Here is a 12,710-nt window from a genome sequence, read left to right as displayed (position 1 = left end):
GCAGCCGGGCTCCCCCGGGGCGCTCCCGTGGGCAGGGTCCCGCTCCGCTCGCTACCCTTCCCCGAGCCTGGGGCCGGCCGGCCAGCAGGAGCCCCCCATGCGCCGTCCCCGGCTCCGCGCCCCCAGCGCCCGGCTCGCCAAAGCGCCCTGCGCCCGCGGGCGGCGCTGGGAACCGGTCCGCGCCCTGCTGGCGGGGGCTCGGCTTCCCCTTCTCAGCTCCGCGCCGGCTGGGATTGCCCCGGGCCGAGCCCAGCCCCAGCGCCGCGTCTCCTTCCCCGGGGCTGAGGCTGATCCCGGGACCCTCCGTCCCGCACCAGCCGCTCGCCAGGGCCGGGGGAGGGCGAGGGCCGGCTGGGAGGAAGGGAGTGTCCGGGAGCGGCTTAAAGCGACACTCCCCCTTGTCTTCTCTCCATGTGCCACCCCTCCCGGCCCTGGGGCTGCCCCCCAACCCAAACCCGCTTCACCCCGGCCGGGGAGGGTCACCTGCTTTCCGCAGACACGGGGCGAGGAGCCGGCGCAGGGGTGGATGTGTGTGCAGGATGGTGAGTGCGCAGGGGTGGGTGGGTCTGTGTGGAGAGTAGCCAGGAGGGCGAGGACATGAAGACAGCCCAGAAACCCGGGGCAGTGATCAGTGGATCTCTGTTGGGTTGGAGGCCTGGGTGGGGTCCTGGCCTTGGTGCTGGGACTAGGGGTGCGGGGGGGGGGGTCCTGCAGCCCCCCCCAGCTTGAAGTGGTTTCCATCATATGCAGGGTTTACAGTGCGGTTCAGTGGCTGTCAGCACCCCCATGATACAAATTGCTCCAGCATCCCTGGGGCCCCAGTTCGGCCTGGAGAAGGCTGTAGGGCAGACAGCGAGGGGTCCCTGCTGGGGAGGAGTGGGGGCCGTGTCCTGGCGAGACGCAGTGCGTCTCACCCGAGACACCAGCCTTTGCCAAAGTGGAGGAAATCTGGCTGGAGCCCGAAGAAAGCTTAACAGTGCTGGGCGAGGGGACAAGTTCCCGAGCGAGGGGCTGGAACCGGCCTTGCTGGGGAAACACAAGGCTCTGACTGGAGCTTGTCGATCAGGGGTGGGTTACGAGACGACAAAGTCAATGCTGTGCTAGTGTGTGTGTGTGGGGGGGGGCGCACCATGTCCCACTGGGGGTGCCTTCCCATCCGCAGGAGTCTCGGTTTCTCTGGCTCGGATTCTGAGCCGTGAGGAGAGGCATGGCCCCAGGAAGGTCTGGCCTCATTATTCAGACCCAGAGCTTGTATCAAGACTGGAGGTCTCTTTCTAAAAGATCCGCTCTCCCTCATCCAAGAGTTAGTGAGTCGGATGCAGCAGCCACCGGGGAGGGTCTCCAGCCTGAGTTATGCAGGAGCTCAAACTGTTTGATCTCAGTGGTCCCTGCTGGCCTGGAAATCTGTGAAATGGGGAGAAACATGGCTGTGAGGGTTGGAAAGCATTCGCCCACCTCTGCCCGGGCACGTTGCGGTGGGAGAATCCCAGTGAGGGCTGGGGAAACTCTACAATATCCCCTTGTCCCTCTAGGAGGCAGTGCTCCTGCCTTGCCTGATGTGATGGCCAGTTTCACTCTCTTAAAGCCCCAGCTCCTGGAGTCAGGTGGTCACATGGGAATCTCAGCTTTCCTTTTTTAAAAGAAGCTCCTAGCTCTCCGGATTGCAGAGGAAAGTTTGACCCCGACAGGCACGTAACCCAACGGCCAATAGAAAGACCCTGACACTTGGTGATTATTTTTAAAAAATTGCATGTGTTTTGAGCCAATCCCGGGATTGTTTTGCCACCTGACTCATGACTTGGGGCTGGCTGGGACGCAGAGCGATCAGATCCAAGTGTGAACCCATCTGAGCCAGGAGATCCTGATCTGAGGGGGAGATGGCTGGGGACGACTCTGCCCCGCTCTGCGCTCGGGGGCACATTCCCGCTGTGAGTGATGGCAATTCCCTAGCCCCCAGCTACTTACATTAATGGGAACGGATTCCCCCCTTGGGAGAGGCCTGATCAATTCCTTGGCTCTCCTCTTGGCACCGTCAGGCTGCCCGGTCCCCTGCCCTCCTCCTCCCCTTCCCTAGCCAGCTCCCGGATGAAATGAGGCACAGTGTCTATAGCTTCTCCCACATGCCGGGGGGGGCACCTCTCCCGGCCCTGTTGAGCGGACCCCAGGCATTGTAACGTTTGGGGACCCTGCGAGAGGTTGCACGGGGGTCCCGTGACTCAGGAAGCCCAGGCCCGGGGGCTGCTATATTGGGCGCAGGGGGTCGAGTGGAGTCCCAGCAGTTTCCGCGCAGGAACAAAGGGAGCCAACAATGCAGCCATTGCTCTGCTCCCAGGCGCCTTCTGCCCGGCTGGGCCGGAGGTCGTTCCCCCGGTGACGCGGACTATGGGGGCATTGTGTCTCGCTGGGGATTTCCGTAAAAAACAACCCAACAAAATATCAACCTCAACTGAGCGTCATGGAAACCGGGAAAGGCTCTTCCCTGGATAGGGGGTTCCTTCGGGGAGGAGGACACCACCAGGGAGCAATGGGGGGTCCCTCCAGGCAGGGGGCAAATGGGGGAGCAGTGAGGGGTTTTCCCCAGGGCCAGGGGCTCATGGGGGGCAGTGAGGGGCTTTCCCCAGGGCAGGGGGGAGCAGGGGGCTAGGGGGTCTTTTGTCCCTCCAGGTCAGGGGGCTCAAACAGGGCCAATGGGCAGGGTGTGCATGGGAGAGGAGTGGGGGGAGTTTCCCCGAGACAGGGGGCTCAGGAGGAAGCTAATGGGGGCCCCATGGAAGATCCCCACATGCAGCAGGTCAGCGATCTGGCTCCGAGGCTGCTCCTGGCGCCGGCACTGATCCGAAACGTCCAGGCCACCAGGAACAAAGAAGGGGATGGGGTGGGGGGAACTTGCGGGGGCGGCAGCCTGGACCCGGGACAGGGCAGCTGTTGGGCTGCATCTCCCAGCGGGCATTTCTTTTCCTTGCTTTTTTTTTTTTTCTTTCCCTGCTCTATGCGTCTCCTTCTCCTCCTTTTCCCCTTCTCTCGGGCGTATCCCCGTGGGGTCCCACTGCCCCTTGGTAGAACCCCCCCCTTCCGAGTTACTATCCACCCCCTCCTGCTACGGTGCCCCCACCCCACAGGTGCTGGAGCAATGCAGCCGCTCACGGTTTACCCTGCTTTGCTCCTGCCGGAGGTTACAACGCGAACCGGACGGAGCCGAGCCAGCTTCAAACCGTCCACACACACAGGCACGAGTGGTTTAGCTAGCATGGTTGCAGGTGGCACCTAAGGGATGGAGCAGGCCCCATGGCCTCCTGGGAGAGGGGAGAGAAAGGGGCCGGGGTGCAGGTGGGATGGCCGGGGGTGGAGGGGAGGTAGAGCAAAGGCAGCAGGTATGGCAGAGAGACAAGGGGGGGGGAGGCAGAAGGGGGTCAAGGAGAGACATGTATGGGGGCAGCAAGGATACCTGAGGGGCGGCAGGAAGAGGAGGGGGCACTGGGCTATGTGAGGGGGCGGCAGGGCGAGCAGGGGGTGGTAGGGCTACATGAGGGGGCAGCAGGGTAACATGAGGGGGCGGCAGGAAGAGGAGGGGGTGGCAGGGAGAGCAGGGGGCTGTAGGGATACGTGGGGGGGCAGGGCTACATGAGGGGGCGGCAGGGAGAGGAGGGGGCACTGGGCTACGGGAGGGGGTGGCAGGGCCGGGGCCAGGCTGGACGGCAGTGTGGGCAGACAGGGAGCTGAAGAGTAACGGCGATTAGGCGAGGTTATGACAGTTTGGGACTTGGAAAGCCAGATTGAAAATCCTGGCTGGGGTTACCGTGGGGGCGGGGGACACACAATCATGCCACTGAAGAAAGCTGCTCCAAGCCCCGAGTTCATCCCAGGGCAGGAGATTTGGGGCCAGAAATCTCTGGTAGGTGGTTGGGGGATGCTGCGGGGAGCTGTGCGTGGGGGCCGTGGTCTCCAGCAGCAGAGCCAGCAGCTGTTGGTCAGAAAGACACTGGGCCAGGGGGGTGCCTGCAAGGATGCAGTGGCCATGGCTGCAACGAGCTGCGTCCGGCCTCAGCTCCCACCCCATGCGGCTTGCCAGGAGGGGAAGCAGAGAGATGGAGCCAGGCTGCCAGCTCCCTCCCGGCCTGGGAGAATCCCCCCAGGCTTTGCAATGGGAGGGCCGTGGCTTTCCAGATGTTTGAGCCCCTGCAGGGGGAAGGGGGATGCCCTGCCCCCGCCGGATTATGCCACTTCATCCCTTTAAGAGGATTGGGGCCGCGTGGGCGCCGGCCAGCCCTGCAGCAACGCGAGCTGACAACCACATTGGCTGGAAACGCATTAGGGGCCGCCTGGTTGAGGGGGGCCCCTCCCTGTGGGGAGGCCAAGCCAGGCAGCCCGGGCACCCCCCACACGGACCCTGCAGACAGCAGGGGAATCCCATATCAGGGCCACAGGGTGCAGGCTGCAGGGTCACCGGCGGCCCGAGAAGCGCTAAGAGGGGGTGCAGGCCCAGAGGCCTCTGCAGGCCGAGGGCCTGAGCCATCTGCACTGGGGCGCCTTTGTGCCAGGGGGCAGCAGGAGGCGCAAACACCCTCCACGGGGAGGGCAGAGCCCAGCCCACCAGCTCCCCGCTGCTGCTCCAGCAGCCCTGGGCACAGGGGGTGGAGCGGGCATGGAGCAGAGGGGGACAGGAGGAAGGGCCGAGAGGGGGCATGGCCAGGGCAGACCGTGCCCCTGCAAAGCCCCACAGAGCCCACTGAAGCAGAGCCAGACCATCCTACCCAGCCCTGGAGTCAGTATCGGGCCCTGCAGGCCCGGCCTGGGAGGGGGCACACTGCCACCCCTTCACCTTTGCACAGATCCTACCCCTGAGTCCCCGAGACCCCACCTCCCCACCCTCCCAGCTAGCAGGGAGAGCCAGCCCTCGGGCTGTGTGGGGCCGTGCCAGTCCCCAGCCTTGGGGAGCTGTGTAACCCCAGTGCGGTGATTGCCCCGTTCTCAGGGCGGCCGGGAGCCGGGCTCCCGCCCTGTCATGTGCCCCTGGGGATAAACGGGGGGCATTGGCCTCGGGGGCTAAGGCCTGGGCTCATCTAGCAGCGCTGCACTCCCTGTAATGAAAGGGGGAGGAGGGGCTGTGCCGAGCCCCCGGGCTGCTATTAGCCTAATGGCCTCTCTGCAGCTGGCTGGGGGTCCCCGGGGAAGGGCTCCCCGGGCTGGGGCGGAGGAAATGAAATGGAGGGCCAGGCCGCAATCCGATTATCTCTCTTGCTCTCTCTGCTGCGTCACCTGACCCCGTTAACTCGATCCCACGCCAGCTGCTGCCACCCCCGCGTACCAGCTCGCAGGGACTGACCCGCTCCAGCCTGGGCATCCTTGGCTGAGTCTAGCTGAAAGGCCTGGGGGGGCCAATGACTTCCAAACCTGCCTCCGACCCCACGGCCACAGGCTGGAGCATGGGGGGAGCAAGGCCATGCTGGGGCCTAGCACAGGGCAAGGGGCAGCGGAGTTACTGCAATGGGTGGGGGGTAGAAATGAATAAATGAGCAATTGCCCAACCCCCTTTCCCTCCATCCCCGGGTGGTGGATCTGAACCCCCCCCCCCCAGCAGTCTGGCACTCTGGGGCCATAACAAGGCTCTGGGCTGAGGGCAGGGGGTCCTGTCATGCCAGGATAATGGCATTTCTTGGTGGGTCTCTGGGGAAGTGACTGGGTAGGGAGGTGATGAAGAGCATGAGCCCCATGGGGGTCTGAGTCAGACATGCCAAGCGAGCGTCTCTGCCCCCTTCAGCCCCATTCCTGCAAACACATCCCCTGCCAGGGCCTGACCCTGCTCTCCCCCACGCAGGAGCCCACCCAGTGTTAGCCCCAGTAAGAAGGGGAAACTGAGGCACTAGGTGGGGTTGAGACTCACCTTGGGTCAGCAGGTGAGCCGGGCCAGAGCCGGGCGTGGAAGCCTGGCAGAGCCCAGAGCTGGGTATAGGCCAGAGGCTGCTCTTCCCCGTGTCTCCAAGCAACATTTTCTCTCCCTGCTCATTGGCTTCACCGTTCTCTCTGTCCCCCAGCCCCTCTGCCCAGTCTCTCCCGGCAGTTCACTGGCATTTCCATCCTCTCCCTCTAGCAATGGCCCTAGCCTACCGCCAGCCCTTATTTTGCTCCCAATATCTTCTAAAAACATTATTTGCATTGCCTCCCCCCCGACCAGGAGTTACCAGCCTGGAGTGGCCCAGGGGCCACCCCGCCCCGTGTCCTGACCACGGCCCATCAGATGCCTCCCAGGGAAGTGCAGGAAATGCCGGAATAGCAGATGGGGGATAATCTGTCCCCCACCTCAGTCTCATCCAGATCCCTAATAGAAATTAGTTGAAGCCCTGAAGTATGAAAATGGAATCCCCCCCCACATGACGAGGTTCCTCACCCTGGGCAGTAACTAGGTCTCCGCCATGGGTCCCCCTGGGGGTCTCCAGTTTGGGGCGCAGGTGCCTCTCGAGCCCTGGCTGGGAGATTTTCCACTGGCCGTGTCCATTCAGCCAGCACGTGCGCTCCGTGCGACCTCAGCCCGGGTAGCTAGGGCTGCACCAGCCCTCTGCTCAGGTCCTCCTGCAGCCGGACGTCCAGGGAAGAACAGTCCAAAGCAGGGGGGAAGGAGCATGGGGAGCGGAGCACCCAGAAGGGGACATTTTGAAGTACAGCGACTGCCCAGCATGAGAAACCTCTTCTTCTTCGAGTGGGTCTTTAGCCGCCCTAGTCTTCAAAGGTCTCCTCGCGCTGGGGGGTTGGTAGAGGGGACTGCCCAACCCGTGTCTCTCTGCAATGGGGCCAGAGGTCTGACAAATGGCTGCCGCTTTGCAGCCCAAGGATCAGTCTGGCCTTTGGTGGGGGGGGGTGCCATATAGGAGAAGGGGTGGCACTCAGAGCTGCTCTCACCATCCCTGTTGTGGAGGATCCTTGTCACACTGTGGTACCCGAGGAAGAAGGGTCTTGTGCCTCCACAGGCCCAACCCAAGAGGTCAACGCCTCTGACTCCGTAGCAGGAGATTGGGGCTTTTTGAGAGCCAGCTCCTTGTGGGTGGGAGACCAAACTCCTTTTCCTCCGCAGCCTCCCCCTTCTTACAGGAGACCTGGGCTGAAGTCGAAGGGGTGCTGGATCTGTCCAGAGATCGAGGTACGAGGGGATCTCTTGAGACAGTTCCAAAGCGGGTGCAAGGGCATGCTCCGCCATCCTCTCACGACTACCTAATTCTATAGTGAAAACTAACATGAACCTAGTGAAAACGACTGCAGAACAAGCTGAGGCATGCACAAGGGGGACACCCTAGGGCTCCGTCCCAGGGCGAAGCAGGAGAGAAGGAACGGAGGATGGTGGTTCACCCGCAGTCCTCTGCCTTCAGTGCATCACATGAGGCTGTACAGAGCGCATGTGAAGGCCCAATGGACACTGCTAGCAGAAAGTCTTCAGTCGAGGTCTTGAGGCACATGTGCCCCTGGAGCACCCATGGGAACACTACTCAAAGAACTCCTCGAGTTAGCATTAACTCTACGTGTTCTCATCAGCCATATAAATGTCCAATCTCTTACCAAATACAGCTACATTCTTGGCCCCCATAACATCCTGTGGCAGTGAGTTCCACAGCCTAATCATGCCACTTGAAAAAGTATTTCCTCTTACTAGTTTTCAACTTCCCACCTTTTCGTTTGACCGTCCCATGTTCTTGTGCCACCCCTGCCAGCCACAGGTGGCTTCAGCGTCTCATACGAATTGGGTTATACATTGAATAACTGCTAATTTATGTTCACGGCAATCCATTTCCCCTTTTCCCCACTTGTTTAGCTAGATGTAGTTTATTACTGGTGCTTTCACTTCTCTGCTTACCCAGGATGCCTTTTTAACAAAACAAACCGTCTTTTGGGATTACACAATTGTGGTCGTCTGAGCAACTAGCTAAGTATTTTTTAACTCCCAGTTCTTGTTCAACTTTGTTGTTCAAACATTTTCCTCTCAATTGATTTTGCTCAGAAGTTGTTTTCCGCTTTGGGAAATTGGCCCTTTTAAAGCAGTGTGGTGGGGGGGGGGGGGAGGTGTAGGCATGCAAACATATGCACACCCCATATATTGTGAAGCAACTTGGCATGTTATGTATGTACCAACCCTGACTTGAAGCCACAAAACCACAGAAATGAAAATTTAGGCCAACAGACCTCTCCTAAACTCAACTCCTTTTTGGTAGCCATTCCATTCCCTTTTACACTGCTCACCCTGTCCCCAGCCTTTAAGGACCCCACCCACAGCAGCCTCCCCCTCCCATCCTCGGATTCACTCCCTCCACTTTTGCTTCCTTTGCCATTTCTCTCACTGCACCACCTGTCCCACTAAAGCACTATCCATCTCCACCCTAGCTTGCAGGACAGCTTTTGTTTCATCTTAGTCCCCCAACCTCTGGAGCAAAGATGCCAATCTTGATGACTTGTTCATGGGGAAACCGAGGCATGGAGCAGGGATGTGACTTGCCTAAATTCACCCAGCAGGCTAACTGCAGAGCCAGGAATAGAACACAGGGCTGCTGAGTCCCAGTCCAGTGCTCCATCCCCCTAGGCCACGCTGCTGCCGAATGACTTCTTTCCATCAGTCTTCCCTGTAGAGGAGGATGGGGGAGACACCTTCCCCTAGAGCTATTCTATGCAGGTAAGAGAAATACTGGACAAGAGCGAGGTGTTGCAATAGGCCCAGGTGGTCACACTGTTACGGTTGTGGTCAGGCATCTCTGAGAGAGCCCGAGAATCAAGCAGCTGGCAATCTAAGGAGGTACAAATGCAGGCCCACCACTGCTGGAAACGCTATACAGAGTCCAGCCTAAACAGGACGGACTGAGGCAGACAGCGGAAACGTTTCCAAGGACGGGCCAAGCCCAGGAGGCTACAGGACCAGAGTAAGGCATTTCATATGGCCACAAGTTCTTGTTTAAGATTCAAACTGTTGATTAAACACCACAGGCTTTGCCTGCCCCAAGCCTGTATCCAAATGTGAAGCCTCCACCGTCAGCAGGAGGTTCTGACCAGAAGGAAGGGTGCAATCGAAGCCCCAACACACTGATGAGCCCCGTAACCAACAACTCTAAAGGTCAGTGACACCCCAGCGATTGACTGCAGCCATCACCACAGAAAAGCCCTTTATTGTTTCCATCAGCACTCCAAAGGGAAAAGATGAGAGAGAAAGTCCACACGGACACAAGCCCACGAGGCTGGTGCGGCAGGATGAGCAGACGGGAAGGAAGCAACACAAGGCGTTCGGAGCCCACACGGCACAGAAACGGCTTGGAGTAGTTCTCCCTGCAGCTGGAGAGTCCTGGGGTGGGAGGAGTCCGGGCTGGAGCAGCCAGGACATTCTCTCTGCAGCTTCAGGGAGAGGGAGCAGCCGGGAGGGGGCAAGTCAGAGCTGGGGAATACAGGCTCCAGCATCTTTCAAACCATGTTTGTTTGTTTGTTATAGCAACATAAGGGAGGAAAACTTGTAGTAGGAAAGAGGGAGGGTAGGAATAGCTGAGTTAGGATCCCCATTGTTTCTAGGGCACAGTGATAGTTACTGGATTATACATAAGGCAGGGAACACCGTGATTAAGGAGGTAGGATTCATTACAAATCTCGAGGTTTGCCTTGCTCAATTTCCCAGAAGAGTTTCCTTTGGGGAAAAGACGACTTTGTGCACTTTGAGAAATCTACGCCACCCCCGGGTCCCCATGGCTAACAGAAAGGGTTACTGTGCGCCCATTGCTGGTCCCTGGCGAGGAACCCCTCTGGGAGAGGCCGAGAGGACTTACTGGTAAATGAAATATTGTTCCTATGCATGCATGGCAAATAGCCGAGTTCTGCAACTGACCACTGCCCTAAAGGAATGGTACAAGATGCTGCAACAGCCTGACAAGCAGCTGCACAGCTCCATAGTGTTGAGTTGCGCCAGGGATTCATCCTTTCCATTCCCACCTCACAGGCAGTGGAAACGAAATGCAAACCGTGCCGTAGTACAATGGGCAGTTTGCGAGCTGAAGCCCCACAGACAGCAGGAAATGCAGAAATCAGGATTCTACGAGCAAGGGTAACGTGACCTCGCGCCACCCGTGCAGCCGCACTGGCGGGACTGTAGGACGCATGATTGAACAGAGCGTGCGCAGGGGAGACGGTGTTGCTAACAGAACGCTGACTCGCGCATTGCCCGACTGCTTGGTGTCGCTCTTTGCAGCATTAACCCTGCAGTGACAGATCCAGGCTGGTTACGGAGCCATACGGAATGTTAAAGCGGAGCCCGTCTGATTACCATTCCCTCGCGGATCTGGCTGGGGGGCCCTTTCCCTCCACGAGAGACCCCTGTTCTGAAGTGGGGGCACTTGTTTCCTGAACGCCAGGTAGGGAGCAGTCATCCGTCCCTCCCCCTTAAAAGGTTTCAGCTTTTGAGTGAAACGTGTAGGTAAGTTATGCAAGTGGCCAAGGCTCATTTCAGACCTTCACCAAGAAGTGCCAGCTAAGCTGAAGGGAAAGAGGGCAACAGAGCACTGCTGGGTTCTGCCCTGGTGCCAGGGGAGCAGGGTATGGCACGTCACGCCTTAAAAGCCACACAATTTAAACGCTGAAGAATCAGATTTCATCAAGCCACTTTTAGGGGTAACTGCTCCCCATCCTCCTTCCCCCACGGGCCACTTATTCTATCAGTTCCACGTAGTTGGCAGGGAACATGCCGAAGTGGCCGTCTGGGCCATAGCCACGCCACCAGCCCTCATCGATCATCTCGATATTGGTGATGATGTTCTCAGGGTCAAAAGAGATCTCCGTGTCATCGGCTGGAAAGAGACAGAGCAGGGGAAGGTCAGAAGCTAACTGATGTCCCACAAACTATTGGGGAAAATACAGGGACATCTGGTCACAACTCCTTTCCCTCTCCTTTTAGTGTGAAAAGCTCCCTATTTTTGTTTTAATCTAATATTAAAAATGGAAATCCTAACCATCCCTAAAAGCTCTCCATCCCTAAACCCCTTGGCTGCCTAAGGTTGCTCTTCCCCTTTAATGGCATTTTTGGTGCCCTGCACAAAATCCGTCTGTGAGAAACACTGTTATTTGTATTATTGTAACTCCTAGGAGCCCTAGTCCTGGAGCAGGACCCTATCGTGCTAGGCAGCAGCTTTAACCATTGTCAAGTATTCTGCAGGCATAACAGCAAAGCAGAATTTTAAGGAGAGATTTGAAGGTGGATGAGGGAGTTTTGCCTGTGTTTATGGGGCACTTCTCCCAACCTGAGGGGCAGCATAGGAGAAGGCACAAACAGTGCTTGTTTGAAAATTTAACCAGTGGGCGATGGAGGCTGGGATCACGGGCGGATTGAAGGTGGGAGCCAACCTTTCGATACTGAATAAGAGACACTAGGTCGGGTGGGGATAGGTCGTGAGGGGTCTTGAAAGTTTTAAGAAACGTGTCAGAGGTTTTGTTTGGAATCCGCTGTCAAAACACAGACTCACTGTGGACTCATTTTCCCCCCTCTTGCTAGGTTATCGAGGATTGCTTTCTGTGGTCAATGAATCTGGAGGCCCCGTATCTGTGGAGCTGTCATGGTTGCGTGGTGATTTGTATTTAAAGCAGGGCTTAGGGGGTAAAATTTTCAAAAGCACCTGACTCGCTTAGGGTGACCTACGTCACTTTGGGTGCTTTCCTCTTTGTTATGGTGCCAGCCTGACCGTCACTTTTCAGAGCTGAGCCATATTTTAAGGGTAGCAGAAAATGATGGATTAGATCATCAAAATGTCATAAGCTCACTGACATCCACTAAGCTACTACGATTTACACAAGTTGAGAATCTGGTCCAGTGTTCTTGGAGGCCGAGGGAAAGGAGCCAGAGGAGAGAGACCGGGAAGGTAAGAGGGGTAGGGAGTTCAGGAGTGGAAGGGATGGCAACAAAAACTGCATCGTTTTTGGATACAGGCTGTAGGAAAGTCACTGTTGCACAGCAAGGCTGCATTGCACTCACAGCTGTGTGTGGCAATTGATTACCAAAGGAAGTTACTACACAGAACTGCTGTGCTTTGAAGTACGCCAGGCTCCATCACCCGTCTGGATCTGCATCACTGCACAGGATCCGGGTGGGACTTTCCCAGGCTCCCCGAGTGCAGGTGAGTACGTGCACACTGAGAGGCACTGGGGTGGGAACGTGTGTGACACGGAGACCACAGGGCTGTCAGTCAGGATTACAGAGAGATAAAGGAAGCCACGTACCAGCCTGATAGTCGTACAGCGCTCGGGCACATAAGCCTTTCCCCTCCAAGTCTGGCCTTTGCTGGTACTCCACAGCATACTCGTATTTGGCATCTTCAAGCTGTTCCTTTGAAGGCAAACGGAAACAGACCATGTTAAACGTGAATGATTTTGCATTTACTATTGGAGTGCCATGGGCAGCACTAACTCGGAAGCCCAGCTGTCAAGACCAGTGTCAACGTGGAGCAACCTAGCTCTTTCCCACTGCTCCAAACAAGGCAAACAACCCAGTGCCACACACAGATCCTCTACCCTGGCACTTTCCACCATCCGCTCCCGGCTTTGAGAGGAATGGAGGTAGCAGTCTCTTCGCGAACTGCAGTCATGTTATAAGGACTGTGCTACGGGGACACACACCAGACCACCCCATGCGAACAAACACCCCTGTAGCACACGCAACCATTCAAATATTGGTCTCTGCCCCCAACAGAAGAACAAGAGGGTTCTCCACA

General features: G+C 57.7%; 1 protein-coding gene across 1 annotated transcript in view; it reads right to left on the bottom strand.

Moving 5' to 3' along the window:
• Positions 1-9,117: 9,117 nt before the first annotated feature.
• Positions 9,118-12,710, bottom strand: part of DBNL (drebrin like) — a 35,579-nt gene continuing 31,986 nt past the window's right edge. Inside the window, exons 13-14 of the mRNA XM_074939946.1 lie at positions 12,220-12,325; positions 9,118-10,796 (exon numbers count right to left, since the gene is read on the bottom strand). Coding sequence (XP_074796047.1) covers positions 10,657-10,796; positions 12,220-12,325 — 246 coding nt within the window. The 3' untranslated portion in view covers positions 9,118-10,656. The remainder of the gene's footprint in view (positions 10,797-12,219; positions 12,326-12,710) is intronic.

This window comes from Natator depressus, chromosome 26 (assembly GCF_965152275.1).
Source record: "Natator depressus isolate rNatDep1 chromosome 26, rNatDep2.hap1, whole genome shotgun sequence".
In the NCBI taxonomy this organism is placed as follows: domain Eukaryota; kingdom Metazoa; phylum Chordata; order Testudines; family Cheloniidae; genus Natator; species Natator depressus.
Note: the sequence above shows the minus strand (reverse complement) of the source record. Positions and strands in the feature narration are given on the sequence as shown.